The sequence below is a fragment of the Leptinotarsa decemlineata genome, unplaced genomic scaffold (genome assembly GCF_025532065.1).
Source record: "Leptinotarsa decemlineata unplaced genomic scaffold, Ldec_3_MD MMD2_P_RNA_scaffold_12, whole genome shotgun sequence".
Classification (NCBI taxonomy): Eukaryota; Metazoa; Arthropoda; class Insecta; order Coleoptera; family Chrysomelidae; genus Leptinotarsa; species Leptinotarsa decemlineata.
The window spans coordinates 5,857,061-5,879,229 of record NW_027412526.1 but is presented as its reverse complement, the minus strand read 5'-3'; the positions used below and the strand labels follow the sequence as shown (position 1 = coordinate 5,879,229).

The 22,169-nt window shown below is 37.0% G+C and overlaps 2 protein-coding genes across 3 annotated transcripts; one reads left to right on the top strand and one right to left on the bottom strand.

Moving 5' to 3' along the window:
• The first annotated feature begins 5,374 nt into the window (after nt 1-5,374).
• On the top strand, nt 5,375-10,536 carry LOC111516901 (facilitated trehalose transporter Tret1). 2 transcript variants are annotated; one of them, XM_023172994.2, is made up of 3 exons: nt 5,375-5,474; nt 8,985-9,045; nt 9,130-10,536. In XM_023172994.2, exons 2-3 carry the CDS (start codon nt 9,003-9,005, stop codon nt 10,452-10,454), a joined length of 1,368 nt encoding a protein of 455 aa, XP_023028762.2. In that variant the 5' UTR covers nt 5,375-5,474; nt 8,985-9,002; the 3' UTR covers nt 10,455-10,536. The 2 variants fall into 2 exon arrangements, with proteins under 2 accessions (XP_023028762.2, XP_023028768.2); XM_023173000.2 differs by having other exon boundaries at nt 5,397-5,474; nt 8,991-9,045.
• A 2,421-nt stretch (nt 10,537-12,957) lies between these two features.
• Nucleotides 12,958-19,743, bottom strand: LOC111516889 (NPC intracellular cholesterol transporter 2 homolog a). Its single transcript, XM_023172985.2, has 4 exons — nt 19,585-19,743; nt 17,580-17,705; nt 14,970-15,148; nt 12,958-13,148 (listed from the first exon to the last, which is right to left on the bottom strand). The coding sequence occupies exons 1-4, from the start codon at nt 19,676-19,678 to the stop codon at nt 13,062-13,064; spliced, it is 486 nt and encodes a 161-aa protein (XP_023028753.2). The 5' UTR covers nt 19,679-19,743; the 3' UTR covers nt 12,958-13,061.
• Nucleotides 19,744-22,169: the final 2,426 nt, after the last annotated feature.

The following is a 22,169-nucleotide window of genomic DNA, read 5'->3' as shown; positions in this document are numbered from 1 at the left end:
TCCAGACGGTGTTCATTATTCATAAAAGGGCCATAAGATTCATGTGCAATGCAAAAAGTCGAGACTCCTGCAAACCCCTATTTGAATTACATAAAATCTTGACAGTTTTTGTAATCTTTATTTTAGAAACAGTGTGTTTAATTAACAAACATAAATTGATATTTAGCGGTTACTCCAATTACTATGCCCTTTGCCAATCTAACGACCTAAGATTACCCATACCATCCTCTACTCTAGTCAAAGACTCTATATATTATAATGGTCTCAGGATGTTTAATCATCCATCTGACCATATTATAATTTTAGAGGATAACTGCGTATTTCGAAAAGCAGTAAAAGACTTATCATACTTTAGAAGAGACAGCTTTCTCTAATTTATTTTGTCAACTGTATAATTTACAGCTTTGTCAATAAGACCTGATGTTCTTTGGACAATATTTTGCCCAAAGAACATCATATGGGCATATTATTATTATTATAAAAAATATTCACAGCCAACAATTAAATCTTAAATCTCCACTCTTTTACGAACACTCAAGGACACGATACGCAATGAAGCATAGGGCATATAAGAAATACCATGTTCTAACTGCCCCAGATCAGACCCTATGAACATTAACTATAGTCCGTTCATAATTTGTCAATAGCACAAAATGAGGGCCCAAGTCATAAAACGGTCGTAAAACTCGTAAAATCATAGGCGGAGGTTCCTGAGGTGTTTATTCATTAAATATAAAGCTTCAGTTTATATTCGAAACTTGCCTTGAAAGGGTGAAGTTGTTACGAACGAAAATAATTTTTGGTTTAGTACATTTTTTAATCGCATTTAATTTACGGCTCGTTGGTGTTTCGGCGTCTACGGCAGTAATTAACGTCTCTAATATTTATTTTGCGAATTTTGAGCAGTGCGTGAGTAACTTTTTTTTATATTACTACAAACATATACGTACCTTTCGTTCCTGCTTGTTTTGTTTGATTGCTTGCGATGGCTTCGTCATCATCATCAACATCATCAAGTTTTACACCGGTACTGATGCGTACAGTCAGTAAGTCTGTCTATTCACCAAGAGAGAAGACTATTGTTTTGAACGTTCACGATGCTCTGGTTTCTCAGAATCCCACAAACACTGTTCAGAACATAATCAAGAGTTGTGCCAATATGACGGGCGTAGGGGAGTCAACAATATATAGGTTCCTATCAGAAAGAAAAAAAAGGTATAGCTAACCCAAATACAAACGAATACTTAAAGAGGGGGAGAAAACCTATTGAAATTGATGAATTTGCCAAAAATGGTATTCGAAGGAAAATTCACGAATTTTTTTACAAAAAAGAAATACCCAACTTAAACAAAATTTTACAAGAAGTTAGAGACGACCCGGATTTGCCTCATGTCGGACGAACCAAATTGTGGCAAGTTTTAAAAGAATTAAATTTCCGGTGGGAGAAATCAGACCGAAAATCACTTTTGATTGACCGGGAAGAGATAATATGTTGGAGAAGAAAGTATCTAAGATGTATACGAAAATTTCGGGCTGAAGAAAGGCCAATTTACTATCAGGACGAAACGTGGGTAAACGCAGGTCATACTCTCACAAAAATTTGGACAGATAAAAATATATCAAGCTCCAGGCAAGCCTTTATGGAAGGTTGGTCTACTGGTATTTCCCCACCCTCTGGTAAAGGCAGTAGATTAATAGTTTCTCACATTGGCAGTGAAAAAGGATTTGCTAAGCATGGTTTGTTGGAATTTGAATCCAAAAGCACAAAAGACTATCACGAGGAGATGACAGCTGATGTTTTCGAAGAGTATTTTGAGCAGATGATTGAACATATACCACCAAACTCAATTATAGTATTAGATAATGCACCTTATCATTCACGACTAGTTGAAAGACTTCCAACGACTGCGTGGAAGAAACAGGATATCATTGACTGGCTGCGGAATAAGTCCCTGCCTTACGAAGATGGAATGGTTAAAGCAGAACTTTTAAAAATTGCCCGGCAACACAAATCTAAGTTCAAGAAATACGTAGTTGACAAAATGGCGGAAAGACGAAACATCACAGTCCTTAGACTTCCACCCTACCACTCCGAATTAAATCCAATTGAACTCATTTGGGCACAAATGAAAAGCTATGTGGCTAGAAAAAATACGTCATATAAAATACAAGCTGTACGTGAATTGTTATATGAGTCTTTACAACATATTACAGAACAAAATTGGCGAGATGCAGTAAGACATGCAATAGAAGAAGAACAAAAAATGTGGGATCTTGACAATATAATTGATGCGACTGTAGAGACACAACCGCTAATTATTAACCTGCAAGACGACTCGGATTCCGAAGATGATCCTGTTTATTTTGAATTTGAATGGTTTTGTAAGTAATCGTAGTTTATATCATTTAAAAATAGGTATTAATTAAATAAATGTATCTTTTACAAATTGCAAGTAACTTATTATTTTTGAATAAAATAAAGAATTTTTTTTTAAATAAAAATACAGTTTACAGTACCTACAGTTTAGGAATATTAATATATTTATTTATTTAAAGTAACTAATGTTTTAATCATATACTCTACGACACTGGTCACTCATTTCCACTCAAAATACCTACATAATCCGATTAAAAGTTTTATAGCTGTATTGTATTTCTTCAGATACAAGGTGGGTTAGTCGAAAACATCTTAAACTGCCAGTTTTAGTTTGGTTTTTGTTATTATATCATATTAGCTGTCCTCTCTGTATTTCAGTTCTCTAATGAGGGTCAAACTTGCAGTGAGCTATCAACACATTATGAACGGACTATAGCTGTTCGCAAATCAGATCCAGCCTCATTCCTCTTCAAACATCACCTTGAAACAGGCCACACAATAAGCTTCGAAAACGCCAAAACCATTGCTACGAAGAAAAATCTTCAGGCCAGAATAATTCATGAAGCCATTGAAATTGCTTAACAAGCGAGATGATTAGCAAAGACTGCCGCAATCATGGAGGTTATTGTTGTCTCGCAAGATATCTTAAAGTAACTTACGCCAATGGGAATGACGGGAGCAATGAGAACTACCCCAACAGCTGCATTGGAGACACTCCTGAATCTACCTCCTTTACACTTTGTGATAATGGGGGCCAGGACGGGCCAATTCAGACTGGAAAACTCACCGAAATATACAGGATCGGACCGAACAAAAATTTCGGAACAAGTGGAGGAGCACACATTGAATATGTGCACGGACCACATGACACCGAAGTACACCTTCAACACAAACTTCACGGCCAAAATCATAAGCCGTGAAGAGTGGAAGGCCATTAGTCATCCCGAAAACATGTTTGGAAAATCACCTGGTATATAGATGGATCGAAGACCAAACATGGAACGGGAACTAAAATATACCAAGCAAATAGAAATTTAAACTACAGCTATCCGCTAGGACTATACACATCCGTCATTCAGGCGGAAGTGTATGCTATCTTGCAGTGTGCAAGGCTTATTAAATTGACACCTCAAAGAAATGAGCGGATCAATATTTTTACAGGCAGCAAGATCGCACTAGGAGCTCTGACAAACCCGAAGGTAACATCAAAACTGGTCTGGGAATACCATTAAGAACTGAATGAACTTGCAAACAGGAACTAATTAACTTTGTACTGGGTGCCAGGGCATTCAGGAATCACAGATAATGATAAGATAATGATGAATGCGCTAGACATGGATCATCAACTTCATACATAGGTCCTGAACCAGCTCGGGGGGTACCAAAATCATTGGTACGAAACCAGATTAGGACATGGACCAATAAGAAGCACACAGAGTACTGGACAAAAGTATATGGCAACAAACACAGTAGAACCTTCATTAGGGAACCGTCCGAGAAAAGAACCGAAGAACTACTTCAATATAGTAGGGATTGGCTCAGAATAATTACAGGGTTACTAACCGGTTAATGTCCGCTTAGAGGAAACCTGAATAAAATGGGGTTGTACAACGGAGACCTCAGCTGCAGATTATGCAACGAAGGGATAGAAACAGCTCTACACATCATATGTGAATGTGAGGCACTGAATCACAGGAGGCAGGCAATATATGGACGTAAGAAATTACGTCCAGAAGAATATGACGAACATCCAACACGGAACCTGTACAAACTAGTACAGGGAACGAGACTGATGGAATGAGTGTCATGAGAAGATGGGAGAATAAACGCAATAAGCTGCAGTGTTTTCTGGAGACTTGGACTAAATGGACAGTCAGATAGCTTCCAAGGTACTAAAAAAAAACTTACGTCAAACAGGAAGTCAAGAATCCATTTCCTGCAGACCGGTAGCTATTACGATACCTCTACTTTATACCTGTCCAACAGCATAAATAGTGGCCTAAATAACGAAGTCATCAGTGTTCACTTGGATCCAGTCACAAGACTTGGGGCTCAAGGAGATTACGACCCCTTGCTGGAGTCATGTTGTTTCCGTTCCGAGCCGAAACGTCGAAAAAATGAACGCGGTTCAACTCGGACGACAGTAGATACCTACATCAAATTGCTGAACGCGAAAACTTCTCCGAACATTGTTGTTTTGCCACATAAATTAATTCTATCGGGACAATAACACCCACAAATAGATATTATCAATCCCTTGATGCTATAGTGTGTACAATATTTTTCCTTAGTCCACAAACTGCAGCGGTGGTTTCAAATTACGGAGCAAATCAACCTTCAATTGTAAATTACGCGGTGGCAAAACTCTGCTTCACAGCTTCGGTGGCATCGCAAACTGATAAACAATAATAGTTTCCGAAAACTGTGTAGGGAGTGAGACAAGGCTTATTGTGTGAGAGAGATCGTTCTCATCCCTATTCCGTGCTGTATACTGAGTGAGAAATGACATCGATGGATGCCTGGCGGGAATGACAATGATTAAATTACTAATATGGCTATTAAAAATAGGAGTTGGTGATAGAAGAGTAAAAATTGGGGGTTATATGTATTTTTCAATGTCACATCATAAAAATATTGAAACAAACAAAATGTCGGATTTTTTTTTAATCGGGTGGAGCATCCTTATCACTTAGGAGTATGAAAAGTAGACTGAAACCTATTCTCATACCTACCGAATATACATATAAAATTTTATAAAAGTCGATCAGGCCGTTTCCAAGGAGTGTGGCGACTAACACTGTGACAGTGGAATTTTATATATTAAATAAACATTCATATATATTTTACTATAATAATAAATAACAAGTGGAGGCGGGTTTCCGGTCGACCCCAAGCAGCGAAAACCCACGCTACGCCACTGCACGACACATAAATTCCTCATACCCATTATTTCTCATCAGCAAAATACTCATGATTATACTGAATAATTAGCAAAGAGATAAAAGTACATAAACAGCACGATAAGAAAAGTTAATTTTCGCAAACAATTGCGAATATCTAAAATACCGTTATATGATGCGTTCGTGTATGATTCAATGTAAGTATAAAATTCACTCATTGAATCACTTGAGTAAAATCGTGTGGTATTATTTTCAATTATTATTCAGAATGAAAAGAGGAATGAAAATTTCTATGTTTTTTACCACTTTTATTTGTAACTGACGTTACTGCAGTTTCGTCCTATACGGACATTTTCAAACGCATACAATAAACTAACAATGATTCATTACATTCGCCATTATATACAGCCCCTGTATGTACTGATAGAAATAGAGGTATTTGTCCCACATTGTCCCACATAAACACTATTACACTCCGGATACTTGAGCTTATAAACTCCAGATTTTTCCAACTTGTCGACCTTACCTTTGGCATTGAAAAGAAAATGAGATAACCTGGCATGTGGTCTGAATGCCACTTTCACATTGTTTTTTCTAAAGAAACCCGCAATTATCTCTGTTTTTTATCCAAAATATGTTAGAGTTACCCATTTCTTGATTTCTGGTTGTTTGACCTGAGGGTATATTAATCTGGCTTCCGGCTTTGTCTGTTTCTCTATTTCTGTTTCGATTTTCTTAGACCTGGCCATTACACACAATCAGAATTAATTTGACTTCAATGTTTTCAGAAAACCTAGCTATACAGACATCACTATCCCAAGCGATTCTTTCCATCCAGACAGTCATAAATTAGCAGCCTACAATTCAATGTAGAGCATTCTCACTGCCTTTGTCTGCAGACAATCTAGCTAGGGAACTTGATATAATTACACAGATAGGTCATAATAATGGTTTCAACGCAGATACTATCCAGAAGTTAGTCAGGAAACAAAGCCGGAAATATACCCTCAGGTCAAACAACCAAAAATCAAGAAATGGGTAACGCTAACACATTTTGGAAAGAGAACAGAAATAATCGCAGGTTACTTCAGAAAAAACAATGTGGAAGTGGCATTCAGACCACATGCCAGGTTATCTGATTTCCTATTCAATGTCAAAGATAAAGTGGACAAGTTGGGGAAATCTGGTGTTTATAAGCTTAAGGGTCCGGCGTGTAATAGTGTTTATGTGGGACAATGCGGACGAAATTTCCAAAAACGGTATGCCGAACATGAAAGGTCCTTCAGACTAGAAAAAAAATGATTCGACGTTTTCAAACCATTCCTTGGCATGCAACCACAAGTTTCCGAATCTAAACGATATAATGAAACGTCATTATGAATGTCATTACGATGTCATCGATGACATAAGCAGATCAAGCTTATTCCGTGACATTAAAAATCGTAATTCATGAATGAATTGTGCGTATTCTCTATAATATTATCCAATTTGATACTGAAGAGCCTTAGGGCAACTGTCTTAAGGCGAAACATCGATGTATACCAGTGAGGATGACAGTGGTCCATGTAAGTGCAATTTGTTACCATTCATTCAAAGTAGAACTCATGTGAATGATATCTGATTTTGATTCCACAACGAATGTTTGAAATACAAACTGAGTAGAGAAAAGTATCTTCTGTATAATTCAGGGTTCATATAGAAGTATTTGTTTCGAAAGAATTTTTTTCTTCAATGTAATTCAATGTTTATATGAAAGTAGCTGTTTCAGGAGGACTCACTTTGTGTCTGAAAGTAACTTCTTTGCATGATCTACACATCCATGAATAGAGTTACTTATTTTCAAATTGATTACTTCCTTCCTTTCTTTGGAAGGTTCCCTCATCCTTTTTTTGTATCAAGATGGAGTAGTAGAAAGCAAAAAACTTTCTTTCCCAAAAATTAATCCCTTCAAAAATATAACCCCTTTGATTCTAATATAATCTAATCTGATAACCAGCCAAAAACATCTGCACTGATATCAGAAAAGCCCCATTAGCCTTGAACAGACAACGTGTTACCTCAGGGCTAGTACTAGTACAAGTACAAGTACAAGATTTAGTCAAAGCCTCGGTAGATAATAACATTATCCCTAGGTGGGTTAAAGAGCACGAGTCTTGGCCTACACCTGCCGATATAAAGGAGATGTCTCCTAGTGACCTGTCTACCTTCCTGGATAGGACAGGATGGATGATGACCTAGGAGAACAACTCCTCGAGAGGATGTACAATGGGTCACATGTGGCCTAAGTGCTGGGGGCCTACACTCACCCTCCCTACTCTACAGATTCAGAAAATCTAATCTGATATTGGGATTAAAATAAATAGATAGATATATTTATTTACCTAATATTTGCTTCGAGGATTGGAAAAAACGCTGTGTAGTATACCTGGGTGGGACTACTTTGAAGGAAACGAAATAAAAATTGATGAGTAAATAAATATTTTCTGAGAAAAATGAAAATCCAGACAACGTATTGTGCAGGGACGGCTGACAAGTTTCGGAACTTCGGAGGGCTGTAACTGTAGAAATAAGGGAGAGCACCGATTTCCTCTTTTGAATTCGTAATCTGCACGTCACACACATTAATTTTCTAAATCGTCGGGCGCAGTCTATCCGAAATTTTACGTTAAACAGAAAGTTATTTTCAAAAAAGATTCATTTTTCTTTATTTACTATATAAAACAAAAAATGGGAACGAAAGGGTGAATAAACAAATATTTCATCCGAACAAATTCGAGAACACGTCAAATAAATCATCATACTGAAAATTTATTAGAATCCATGAAAACTCATTTTCAGATTCTTTACAAAATTCCATCAGAACACCGTTGATTCTCTGTATCTGTAGAGTAGGGAGGGCGAGTGTAAGCCCCCAGCACTTAGGCCACATGTGACCCATTGTACATCCTCCCGAGGAGTTGCCCTCCTAGGTCATCGTTCATCCTGTCTTTTCCAGGAAGGTGCAGGTCACTAGGAGACATCTCCTTTATATCGGCAGGTGTTGGCCATGACTCGCCGAACACACACTCTCTTATTGACGATAACTCCGGGCACTCGCACAGGACATGCCTGACAGTCTCATCTTCCTGTTCACACATCCTGCTTAGAGGTGTGTCCACTAGCCCCATATTATGGAGGTGTTTCCTTAGTTGACAGTGGCCAGTCAGAAATCCTACTGTTAAGCGTAGATTTTTCCTGGTCAACGCCAGATATTTCTTCGGCGCCAGCTTCCCACGGTCGCCCAAGGTGATCCTGGCAAGATTACATCCTTCAGTTTCATCCCATCTCTTTAAGGATTGAGCATGGGTGTAACATTTGACTAGTTCCGCAATTGTCGAAGTCATCAGGCCGTAGGTGCCACTGGGTCCTAACATTCTTAGTCCAGCCGCTTCCTTGGCTAAAGAGTCGGCAATGCGATTCCTTTACTCCTGTCGCGCCCTTTAACCCACCTCAGGATAATGTTATTATCTACCGAGGCTTTGGCTGAATCTTGGTTACACTGTAGTACTAGCCCTGAGGTTATACGTTGTCTGTTCAAGGCTAATAGGGTTTGTCTGCTGTCAGTGCAGATTGCTATGTTTTTGCCAGAAATTTCTTTCTTGATTACTTCTTATTGTTGATTATTTAATATTTCAATGAATTTTGATTTCAGTAATTGTATCTTATAGTTTCAGGCAGAAGAAAAAATGGTGATGCATATTAATTACGCGTACATCGTCGTATTTGCTGGTATGTAATTTTATAATAAATTTCCCATGAATGGCGCCATGAATATTAGATGAAATAATTATTATCGATTCCACTTTTTGACAGGCAACTTGCTGGCACTCACGGGCGACACAACATTAACATGGTCGTCACCAATCCTACCGAAACTACACTCGAATGATTCCAGCATCAATACACTAGGGAACCCTATCAACGACGATGAAGAATCCTGGATCGGTTCTTTGCAGAATATTGGAGCGATGTGCGGCATTATTCCAGTCGGTTATTTGGCGGACAGGATAGGCCGAAAACCAGTATTATTATTTCTAGCTCTACCTCACTTGGCCGCCTACTCAGCATTCGCCTTCGCAAAAAACATAAATTGGTATTACTTCGGTCGACTCGTAGGAGGTGTCTCCCTTGCCTCTAGTTATGTCGTTCTGCCTATGTACGTCGCGGAGATTTCGGAAGATTCCTACAGAGGCATGCTGTTGGTATCTTATAGTACATTCGCCAGTTTTGGCGATCTCGTCCCATACATTATGGGGCCTTATACTTCCATTTTCTGGTTCAATATTATTTTGGCAATATTCCCATTAGTGTTCCTCATCTCTTTTTCCATTCTGGCACCAGAGAGTCCTTACTTCTATGTGAACAAAAACGACTACAAAGCCGAGCTGTCTCTCAAGAAACTAAGGCATGGGCAACTGGCGTTTGATGCGAAGAATGAGATCGAGGAAATTAAAAACGAAAAGTTGAAAAACCAGGAAGGAGATTTTATCAACACACTGAAGAAAAAGTACGTCATCAGAGGCTTCATTATAGCTCTCGGACTCAGCTGTTTTCAGCAGCTTTCTGGTTTAGGGGCTATTCTAGCTTATACCGAGATCATTTTCAAGGATGCTGGCACGAATGTTTCTGCAGACGTTGCATCCCTCATAGTAGGCATAGTTTTATTCCTTGCCAGCTTTGGAGGACCTCTCATGGTTGACAGGAAAGGTAGAAAATTTCTGTTGTCGTGTTCAGCAATCGGAGTGATCGCTTCTTTAAGTACACTGGGTTTATACTTTTACTTGAAGGACGAAACCGAAGTTTCTGTGAAAAATATTTCTTGGCTACCAATTCTGTGCCTGGTGATCTATGTCGTATCATTCAATATCGGATTGGGGCCTTTACAGTATACAGTAACTTCGGAAATTTTGCCTTCGAATATCAAGTTTTTTCTTGCTACCGTTTCAGGTTTCATGTCGTGGGTGGTTTCTTTTGCAGTTACGAAATTGTTCAATGATCTCAGAGTTACTTTGGGACAGGGTGAAACTTTCTGGTTGTTCGCGGGATTTTGTACGATAGCCCTTCTGTTCATTATTTTCATTATTCCTGAAACTAAGGGTAAAAGTTTCCAAGAGATACAAATTATTTTGAACAGGTGATATTCACTTATCTTCTATATGAATCGATGTATTCCCAATATATTTTCAAAATTTTTAAAATAAATTATTATTCAAAGTGGTATCTTGTGGGTTTTTGTAAAACAATTTTCAAGTCAAACCGGTGGTGTCGTTTGTAACGGCACTCGTAAAAATACCAGAAATTCTCATACATTTAATCAAAACTTACACCCATTTCAAACCGCGATTCAATATAAATAATGCAAATCAATCAGTGAATAACATTAAAAACCTAATTCTTTCAGATAACGCTAAATTTATATCATTTGATGTTTATATCCCAGTTTCCCCCTTTGAAACCATTGCGCTAGATCTTTCAAACAGAGACTAGAGACAGAGAGTTTTCTCAGTTTTAATGAGCGTCATTTGAATCATCGTACTTTTGCCAACGTAACACAAGTCGAATAATTCCGTCAGAATAAAAATCGGGATTCGATGAAGTTGACAAAAGCCGTTTTTGCCTGGTCCTGATTTGCGAAGGTTCTACCAGTGGGAAAGTAGGGATTCAAATAACAGGGTGATGATTGAAAATACTTCTGAATACTACTTACTCACATATACATACAATCGATCGCTTCAAAAACACTTCACTAATTTTCTTCGAAAGCTTCTGATAATTCCTATTCCATATTCTCTGTTTCACTATCACCGTCGTCATTTAAATCAATAATGAATTCATTTCCACCATTAATAAGGAAGTGTCCAATCTCCATATAGTCTTCTTCAACTGAAACTACTTTTTTAATCATTTTCTGCCAGTCGTCTTAGTTAATATTAGACAATTCTTCTTCAACTAGCTCTATCACCTTCTTATCAAATGTATCCATTCCATTCGCTGTCGCGAATGATAGAAAGCGATGTCAAGAACTATTACACTATTCACATCCAAATTTAGGATCAATGTGTTTTTAAATCATTCCTCAAAAATATTAGCTTCCATGTTCTTATGATAGTCAACATTGCAGTCCTCAAGTTTTTTTCCACATAATTTCAAAGAATTTGGAACCCATCCTTTACTTCCTCCGCAATGCAAAATGATTAGTCGCGATTCTTTGTTTGCAGGCATGTAAGGCGTACGCATTCTCGAACCACCATTCCACCCTTTCGTAACTGTGTCGTGAGTGTCATACCAAGTTTCGTCCAAATAGAAAATTTGTCGTTGTTCTTGTCTATATTTAGTTATTTGCTCTGAGTATTTGTTACGCAATTCTACTATTCTTCTGCTTTCCATAACTGTTTGACGTTTGTTTATTATTTTAAATCTAAATCCTAGTTTCTTTATCCAATTCTGAAGAATTTTGTCACAGCAGCTCTCGTTATGGCCGGAAGTATTCAATTTCTTCCTTATGATTTCAATTGTAGGAATCTCATTGCTTTTGTAACACTCGTATTTTGTTTTTTTTTCAATGATTTTATTGATTGAACATCTAAACGTTTCAGTAATCCCGTATCACATCGCTTCTTGCGTTCATAAGGTTTGTTTTTGACTATTTTACGTACAGTTGAGATAGGAATTTCGGTCAAATCTGATGTTGCTTGTAATAGTTTGTTTCCTTCGAAACCAAACATGAGATGTAGATTCTTATATAAATTGAAACATACTCTCTGTGTTTCAATATTCAAATGCATCCGAATCTTATTCACTGGTATCCCTTTTTCGCATTATTCACCATCGCTATTGGAATCACTACTCAGGAAAAAGTATGCGTGTTTATCACACTCGTTATTACTATTAGTACTTGTCCAAGGACACCACATTATAAGTGCACCAATAACGAATTTCAACACTCAAATCGCGATTAGTTCCTGATCTAAACATTGACAACGCGACTCTTATAACCATCCTCGCATTCTATTCGTCGCCGTAACATGACTTCAAATTTAATTTTATGATTCTTCAGCCAATCATAAAATTATGTTAGTAAATATCATCCAATACGAACCGCCAAGTCTGCAGTCCACGTGGGCTAGTTAGCGCGGCTTTATTCCTCTATATTGGTTTTTCGCCGGCAGCTTTAACTATGCACAATACCGTTTACTTCGACTATACATCAGTTCACACTCATACGAAATAATGAACTCATTACAGATGCTAGTAAAGTTTCAGAATTTTTCATATTCCGCGGATTGGTAGCCGAACTTATTGTTAATGTTTCTAATAGAAATCAAAATCAGTCTAATTGTGTCGATTAGAGATATATATGGACATACATATGAAGAAAATGAATATTTCGAGATGAAAATTCAAAACTTTCACCTCTTCCAACGTCCCTACACAGTAAAATGTGTCAAATGCCTAACGAAAAATGACTACTTCCCGGGAAATACCACGACGGACATTGAATTATATCCGACATACATTTGAGCCAGTTGCACCTTTTAGGGCGCCTGTATACTGTATAGAGTTCTCCCATTGAAATTTTATTTTTTTTTAGATTGTGGAAGAGAAAAATTGTTAAAAATGCAATTATAAAAAACAATTAGCTCATTTGTGAAAAAATAAATGTAATTGATAAAAATATTCAAACAAAAAAATTTCATAAAAGTTGTAATCATCAATCAATTTGAAAACTGTGGATAACTCATTTTTCACTTGACTAGCAAATTCATTTTGAAACAGACAACTGCTTCATCTGTGTCTTTATTGACAATAGAAAACTCCAATCCAACGGATACCTGAAACAAAGAAGGTATCAAGACATGTCACTTTAAATATTTATATCTCGATTCAAGATACTAGATAATAATAATGTAACAAATTAAAGAATTAACTGTCTCAAACAAATTTATTTCCAATAATATTTCACCAATCACAAACTAATTTATTCAAAACACTTAGCAACTAACGCTTGATTTATTTTCACTATTTGAATTCCTTGTTTAACCGCTTGATTCACTTTCTGAACTCCTTCTTAGGTCGGGAAGCCGGTAACGCTTCTTTCTAGAAATCTGTAGTCGGTTCGATACTCAACTAGAGTTTTACCGGCGGTTGCCGACACGTGAGAAATTATACTTCGTTTTTTTTTAATTATTTCTCACTGTGATTTATTTGATTATTCGTTTAAGTTTATTTATTGGAACCTCTGGAGACACCCTACATTTTGCTTTATGAAAGAGAGAGCATTGGCAGATCAAGATCTTCAGATGATGTGGTGCGGGTTTTCCTGCAGCTGAAAAGGCAAATGCGCCACTGGAATCAATGAAGTTGCCCCGTGCGAAAAATTAATTTTTGTTGTTTTTTGCTGGGCTTGCGAAGAGTTTCTCATTTAAAAGTTGAAGGTTATGTAAGTTTGTTTTAGTTGTTCCTTGTTCTTGTGCACTTCACATAAAAACAATCTATAAATATCTTTCTCAAACCTGAGCAAAAATTTACAGTTTTCATCTGGTACCTCGTTTAAACTAAAACGCTGTTGCTGAGCATCAACATCTTGTTGATCCCTTATAATATTCATCAAGATAGCGGCTTCAATGTCTTGATCATTTCCACCACCAATAATTATCGCTTCAAGATCTTCATCCATTGTAGATATTCTAGTGGAAGTTAAGAAAACTGACAAGAACATTGAAATGAAATTACATTATTATCATTATGATCATCATCATACTATAATTTCAGAGGACGAGATACAATAACAATAAACCGTAAAGCTAGGCTGTGACATTTTCGAATAGCGCGGGTTGATCAAGGCACGGTAAAACGTCACATCGCTTCCGATAAGTGTTAAATAAAATTAAAATACTGCTTAACGTAAAACCATTATCGCAGGTCGTTAATAACGTTAACAGGCGCTATTCATTTTACCGATATCTCTCTAAAAATGCTGGCTTGCCCTCCCGAATGTGTCAGAGCTTCGGCCCGATAAGTTTACTTTCGGAAATGATAAGGTAACAGCAGTGAAAAGCTCTTTCCGCGGCACAAATTCGTTTGGAGTAGTAAGTGGACCTGTGAAGATATATATCAACTGGAGTTTACATCCTAATTGGTCCGTTCCACGGTTATACTCCCTCCGACAACCGGAATTTTCATCTTGAAGTCTCAAAACGATGAGCAGCCATAATCCGTCGCGTATTTCTGATATTATGTACCGCTCTTGGTGGAATCAAATATGCCAAGTCACTTGAACACTAGAATCACTAGAATCCAGCAGCTTCAGGGTATGTTTAGTGGCGGAGCACCATACATGAGAACAACAATCCAAAGAAGGTCTGATCTGAGCTTTGTACAGCATCAAAAGTTGCAGAGGTGTGTACAGTTTTCTGGTTCGGAACAGTGTTCCAAGCTTTCGAGAAGCAGCCTTTGCAATTCCAACGACATGATTGTGCCTGGTGTCCATTTTAACCGTCAACAAACTTATCGAAGCAGAAAGCGTAATTGTCTGACCTGACATTATTATATCCGGTTCGGAGACATTTATCTTTTAGGAGAAAACCCATGCCTGGATTTTTGTGGCATTGAATTGAAGCTGGTTTCTTTTGAAACAACCTAATAATACTTACCTTAGGCAGAAATGGCAACAACTGAAGAGATACTGTGTAGAATACTGATTCTCCTGTAACTAAGGGGCACATCGTATTTAAAATACCACTGCAAGCGTCAGTTTGAGCTAGATTATAAGGTACCTTCTGATTGAATACTGTAGCTTCTATTACCGGTTTGATATGTTCCAAATAGCTAGCTGAAACATCAAATTTTATGTTAAATATCTAAAAATTAGTTGTGAAGTTTGTAAAAAAAACTTATTTGATGTGAACAAGCAATTTGCTATACGAAAACATTATACAGGGTGTTTATTAAACATGCAGCAAAAGTTCAAAGGACTATTCCTTGGACTATTCTAAGGATATTTTGTCTTTTGATGATTTTTCGACGAAAATAAATAATTTCGACAATAACCATTTATTACCAAAAATTACATTAATCTACAAGAACTGTTTAAAATGACTGCCTGGATCTTCTTCTATCATGGCCAGCACAATCTATTCTATTTTTGGGAAAGAAAGTTTTTGGCTTTCTACTACTCCATCTTGATACAAAAAAAGGATGAGGGAATCTTCCAAAGAAAGGAAGGAAGTAATCAATTTGAAAATAAGTAACTCTATACATGGATGTGTAGATCATGCAAAGAAGTAACTTTCAGACACAAACTGAAAGAAAGTCCTCCTGAAACAGCTACTTTCATATAAACATTGAATTGCACGAAAGAAAAAAATTCTTTCGAAACAAATACTTCTATATGAACCACTGAATTATACAGAAGATACTTTTCTCTACTCAGTTTGTATTTCAAACATTCGTTGTGGAATAAAAATCAGATATCATTCACATGAGTTCTACTTCAAATGAATGGTAACAAATTGCACTTACATGGAACAATGTCACCCTCACTGGTATACATCGATGTTTCGCCTTAGGACACTTGCCCTAAGGCTTCAGTACCAAATTGGATAACTTTATAGAAAATACATCGATGTATACCAGTGAGGGTGACAGTGTTCCATGTAAGTGCAATTTGTTACCATTCATTTAAAGTAGAACTCATGTGAATGATATCTGATTTTTATTCCACAACGAATGTTTGAAATACAAACCGAGTAGAGAAAAGTTCTGTATAATTCAGTGTTCATATAGAAGTATTTGTTTCGAAAGAATTTTTTTCTTTCGTGTAATTCAATGTTTATATGAAAGTAGCACTAGGAACATTCTCAATTTCGTCTCGAAAACTTCTCAAGAATCGAATGCAGGTAGTCCCATAATCAGGTTTCTCTGTGTTGAACAATTCTACATGTTGCGCTGTTTTATACTGTGTAGTAAATATTGCACATCTTTCAGAAAATAACGTGAAATGTTCAGTTTCAAATCTGATGAAGATATTCATATCGTTTCACGGATTAGTTCTGGTAGCCAAGACCAATACAGCTAAAAACGGGAAGAAGAAAATTACGACAGCTGTCAATTACTTTTACGTATTGTCTATGCTTTTCATGAAACTTCACGGATGCGCTATGCGTTTGATTGCTCCTCGAATTGAAGTACTTTCCGGTTAGAAAAAATACGCATATTGTTAAGTTTCATTTTTATTTTTCAGCGAGCTTGGATAAAAATAGAAAATTTTTCATTCTCATGATCATTTGATCAAAATAAAGCAGAAACTGACAACTGACGTAACGTAACGCCAAATTCCGTTTCAAAACCAACCTCACGCTAGTTTTGAAGCATCATGAATACGTTTCAAAGCATAGTTGAAGTAACATCATCGCTTCAACGCCAGAATGAATGTATTTGAATCACAGACGACTACGTTTTGAATACATAAGCGCCAGAAAACGCCTTTGGTTACATTATTTTTCCCGCAAGAGGGCGCCAAAACAAAAGGTTACCTAGTAAGCAGTCACATGGTTGAATTCCTTATGAAATGACCTTTCTGACCTTTCACAGCCGGAGTCACGATCAGAAAGAACAAAATCTCGGCTAGTAGGTTCATAATAATGGCCATTCACTTCCTTACAATTATGAAATGTAAAGTAAAGTATGTTTACTAATTCATTCCTTACATTATGAAATATTTCTTGGATAATTTCTTTTCGAGCACCTTTTACTTTATCCACGAGTTGTGAAATGGACTACGATTGTGAAACATGCACTTTATATTTCACGTATCCTCTCGAAAAAATCTGAAGGCCTCATATCAGGTGATCTAGCGGGCAATTCTTAGACCTGGCGGACAAGCGTTGAGACGGATGTTGTTAAAATGTGTTGTGTCTGAAGTTGTCTCGTTAAAAATAATGTATCACAACAACGACTGATGCAACACATAATTTTCAGTGCGTTGAATTATTTTCTGAAGTAAGTTTTGAATACATTTTTCTGGAAATGACGAAATTTATCGTTTGTTTTCAGGTTGATTAAAAAAACCTTCATCCTTATTAAAAAAAAATTGGTAGCAATGGTAGCGCCCTCTCAACGACGTATGCTGCCACATTATGATTTATATTATTGAAAGTTTTTTACGTGAACTTTTTCAGACCTTGGTATTTTGTCCCGTTTAAAAGTTAAGAGTGGGGAGGAAGATTTTTCACAACTATATATTAGTTAAAAAATCTTCTTACGTGAGGTGAAATTGAGATCCAAGTGTAAATTTGTCCCTGGAATCACTTCGCATGGTTGTTTCGTACATGTCGGGTACCCATCAGCATGCAAAGCCACTATCGGTAGTACGGTATATGATGATGTGCCTGAAATTAATAATTGTTTTTATGTATTCAAACTGGGAGAAAAATGTGTTACATATTATAGAACACTTATAGAATTCACGAAATAGGTGTCACATTCTTAGGTTTATCGAAATTGTTCGTAAATTCAATACAATGTATACAAAGTCAATGTTACATCGCATATACTTAATAAGTTATAATTTCTCATAATTGAAGGCAGATCAATATCACAGAAAAATTTAATATCTAGGTTATATAGTAGAGTTTGACACATGTTCAACTTATCACTAGATACAGTTGAGAAAAAAATATATTAATTACTAATGCGAATGTTCCATATTTTTGTAACTCGCCGTATACAAGTCTTTCAAGATTTGTTATATCAGATCATACAGCATCATTAACTCAATTATGTACACCTGTGAAACAGCCACTTGAAAATTATTTATTACTCCGTTACTCATGGAAATATACCATATCAAAAAATTGGAATGCACAGCACCAGCATATAAAGTGAATTTTACTAGTTTGGACTTCCATTGTCGACTATATAAAATGTATTGAAATCCCTGAAACAACTAAAAAAAAAGAATTGAAAATGAATAGCTGAAAATAACAATTATATTAACCAAAATAAACCTGAAATGAAATAATAGTGAAATAAAATACAAGTGAAAATAGAACAATTGAATAAATGAAAATAAAGAAATGAAAAAAGAAAATAAAAATAAAAAGTGGAGAGATTCCAAGTCACGTTAGTTCACGACGTTTCGATTGTTAGTATCTACAATCGTCTTCGGGACTGGACTGATTCCTCCGAGAGATGACTATTTATAGGTCGTTCGAGTACTTTCACTTATCCCCGCTTTCCATTTTCCGCTTCACTGGTTCCGTAGGAGATGACCGTTTTGGCGGGAGTTGGCCATTTTTCGCTTGATGATGGGTTTCCATATGTTGCGTATTTCTACGCTGGCTTGGCTGAAAACGTTGTTGTACAACATGTATGGGGCTTCCTTGAATTTTCTCCTAAACCAATGTTCCTCTCTGTGCAAGATCTCAGCTTGGGACCACTCGATGTTGTGTTGATGGGTCCAAACATGGTCTGCTATTCCTGATTTGCTGGTTTCCCCTCGCTGTGTGTGTTTCTTGTGCTCGGCAATGCGAACATTCAATGGCCTCTTAGTTTCACCAATATAGGATTTTCCGCACTCACAGGGTATCCGGTAAATGCCAGAAAATGCCGCGTTTGGTGGTTGGTTTGGTTTTCGTGAGGCTGTAGTGTTACCGGATCTGAAGCAGGTTCTGATGTTGTACTTGTAACCAATTCTTCTTATCCTGTACATGTTGTACAACAACGTATTCAGCCAAGCCAGCGTAGAAATACGCAACATATGGAAACCCATCATCAAGCGAAAAATGGCCAACTCCCGCCAAAACGGTCATCTCCCACGGAACCAGTGAAGCGGAAAATGGAAAGCGGGGATAAGTGAAAGTACTCGAACGACCTATAAATAGTCATCTCTCGGAGGAATCAGTCCAGTCATCACCCGAAGACGATTGTAGATACTAACAATCGAAACGTCGATAACTAACGTGACTTGGAATCTCTCCACTTTTTATTTTTATTTTCTGTTTTCATTTCTTTATTTTCATTTATTCAATTGTTCTATTTTCACTTGTATTTTATTTCACTATTATTTCATTTCAGGTTTATTTTGGTTAATATAATTGTTATTTTCAGCTATTCATTTTCAATTCTTCTTTTTTAGTTGTTTCGGGGATTTCAAATCATTTTATGTAGTAGACAATGGAAGTCCAAACTAGTGAAATTCATTATGAAATATTGTCAATCACCTTCAAACAAGCATATAAAGTATTGAATTGTAAATGGACTACTTACAAGCGTCTACATTGGTGGTGTTATCCCCTTTAGTTAATAAAAATCCATTCAATATTAATAAAATCTTGAAGAATTTCATGTTCGTTAGATTCATTTCAACTACAGACTACAATTTTTTCTCAAAACGTGTCTACTTGTCGATACAATATAATTTATAATCTGATAAGATAATTCGAATTCTACGAAGTACAAAGGTTGGGTTTTAATCATTGACTTGACAAATTGATTCGAAAAATTTAGCAGAATCCTTTGAAGACGCCTATGGGTTCTTTATGAATAAGTACCACCAAAATATCATGAAGATTTCATTCAGTATACTAAAAATTCAACTAATCTAACCTGATCTTACTCATAACTCACATTATTCAGAGTTTGAAGCCGGAATTTTTGGAAAATTTCGAGAGATTTCTTTATGATTTGCCACGAAATCACAAAATTAACTCTGAGCACTTTGTTAGCGTTTTGGATTTATAATAGAGATCCTTCTAGAGCTAACCCCTCTCCACATTTTTTTACAGAGAGAGGCTAGATGGACTGCATATAGACTTGTGCACATTGCCAATTGCACAAATCAATTTAATACAGAGTGCAACAGACTGTCGGTTGACACTGGAAGACACAGCATTCTGGAAATGACCTCTGACTGTATACTTCCAACTGTCAACTACGAACTGCCTTATAAACTACTGTTCCCGAGTAGAGAGGACTGGATCCTCCGGGAGAAGGAAATATTACGAGCAAATAGTTGTTGGTTCACAGATGGCTCAGAAACACCTTCCAGTTCTGGTGCAGGTGTTATCAGTCGCAGACCCAGGTCAGAGGTATCAACCTCTGCGACCTATGCGACTGTACGCTAATGAATTGTGTACGGAGAAATTGGAACAATCCAACCTCATACACAAGTCAATAAAAATATTCTAGGATAGTCAAGAGGCGTTGGAAGCTCTTGGCTCCTACCGGGCAACGTCTAAATTGGTAGCAAATTGCCAAAAACGACTCTCCGCGATAGGAAGACTTAACAGATTATCTCTGGTCTGGATTCCTGCCATACTTTCCTGAAAGGCAATGAGGCTGCTGACTCCCTTGCAAAGGAGGGTGCTGCAAACAGCTCCATCTGACCAGAACCTGTCATTGGCATCGCTTTAGGCTTTGCCAAACAAAGATTGAACACCCAAAGACCCAAAGACCTTTGGGTCTTTGGGAAAGAAAAGTTTTAGCTTTCTACTTCGTAAAATAAATCCACTTGTACCAACATTGCTCTTTGCGCAAACTACTTAACTAAAAATCTCGAGAAGAGGCTACAGGTTAACAACTCTCTCCATACTGAATTTTCCAAAGCCTTTGACACAGTCAACCACGGCATACTTAGATATAGCTAAAATTCAAGTGCGTGGTATAGGCAGGAGTAGTTTGCAAGTAGGTAATCAATAGCTTCTTAAATGATAGAACTCTGTCTGTAAAATACGGAATACAACATCTACGCCCATTCAGGTTTCATCAGGGGTACCACAGAGATTCCATATGGGCCCACTGCTATTCGACTTGTTTATATCGGACATAGAGTTTGTCTTCGAATATTCAGAATTTCTTATGTTTGCGGACGATCTCAAACTTTATCGAGCAATTACTTGCCGGGAAGATGCCATATTAGTTCGAAAACATCTCAAAGCCTTTTCCATGTGGTGTAGAAATAATTTGTTAGAGCTAAATATCGATAAATGTCAAATCATTACGTTCGCTAAAATTAGAATCCAATATTATTTCAATATAAATTGAATAATATAAATCTTAAAAGAGAAACATTTATTCGCAATCTAGAAATTAAATTCGATAGCGAAAACAATTTTAACCTTCAGGTATCAGAAATTGTGGCAAAAGTCTCAAAATGCTAAGTTTTGTGTTGAGGTATTCAACGAAATGAAATCAATTGAAAATGCTAATATGTTAAATATGTTTTTGTAAATTGGCTTTGCAGTTTAATAAATGAATAAATAATGTACCTCTTTCCCAAACATAGGAAACAGATACATCAATTTCAAAAAAAAAATATCCACAAAGAACCAACTTTCAGGCACAAACAGGAAGGAAAAGCCCTCTTGAGACAAAGGCCATGAAGCTGCTCTTGCAAAGGAGGGTGCTGTAAGCAGCTTCATCGCTTTAGGTTTGGCCAAACAGAGATTGAACACCTGGATGGCAAGAAGATTTATGGACTTCTTGCAGAATCTTCCAGAATTGGCTCACTCCAAGGCTTTATTCACCCTTCGAAGCTTGATACCAAACAGTTGTTGGACTACAGTAGGGATGAACTACAATGTCTAACAGGCCTTCTTACAGGCCACTGTCATTTGAATCATCATATGCAGACTCAGACTGTCGGAAGACAGTATGTATCGCCTCTGTTTGGAAATTGATGAAACAGATCACATACTTTGTGCCTGCCCTATTGGAGGCTGAATCAGGTTTTTAGAGTTCGGCAGAGCCGTACTCTTACCATCTGTCTTGAAAGACCACTCACCGTACAAACTAATCGGCTTCGTTAAGAAGCTGGGTTTATTTAGTTGCGGTGGAGGGTGAAATTGACCCAC

What these genes read in the sequence shown, in the direction of transcription:
- LOC111516901 (XM_023172994.2), top strand. Translation starts at nt 9,003, where the DNA reads ATGGTGATGCATATTAATTACGCGTACATCGTCGTATTTGCTG. An exon ending in GTACATCGTCGTATTTGCTG is followed by an intron (nt 9,046 to 9,129) that starts GTATGTAATTTT and finishes ACTTTTTGACAG; the next exon opens with GCAACTTGCTGGCACTCACG.
- LOC111516889 (XM_023172985.2), bottom strand. Translation starts at nt 19,678, where the DNA reads ATGAATCTAACGAACATGAAATTCTTCAAGATTTTATTAATATTGAAT. An exon ending in GGATCTCAATTTCACCTCAC is followed by an intron (nt 15,149 to 17,579) that starts GTAAGAAGATTT and finishes TTGATGTTTCAG; the next exon opens with CTAGCTATTTGGAACATATC. An exon ending in TGTTGCCATTTCTGCCTAAG is followed by an intron (nt 13,149 to 14,969) that starts GTAAGTATTATT and finishes TCTTTGTTTCAG; the next exon opens with GTATCCGTTGGATTGGAGTT.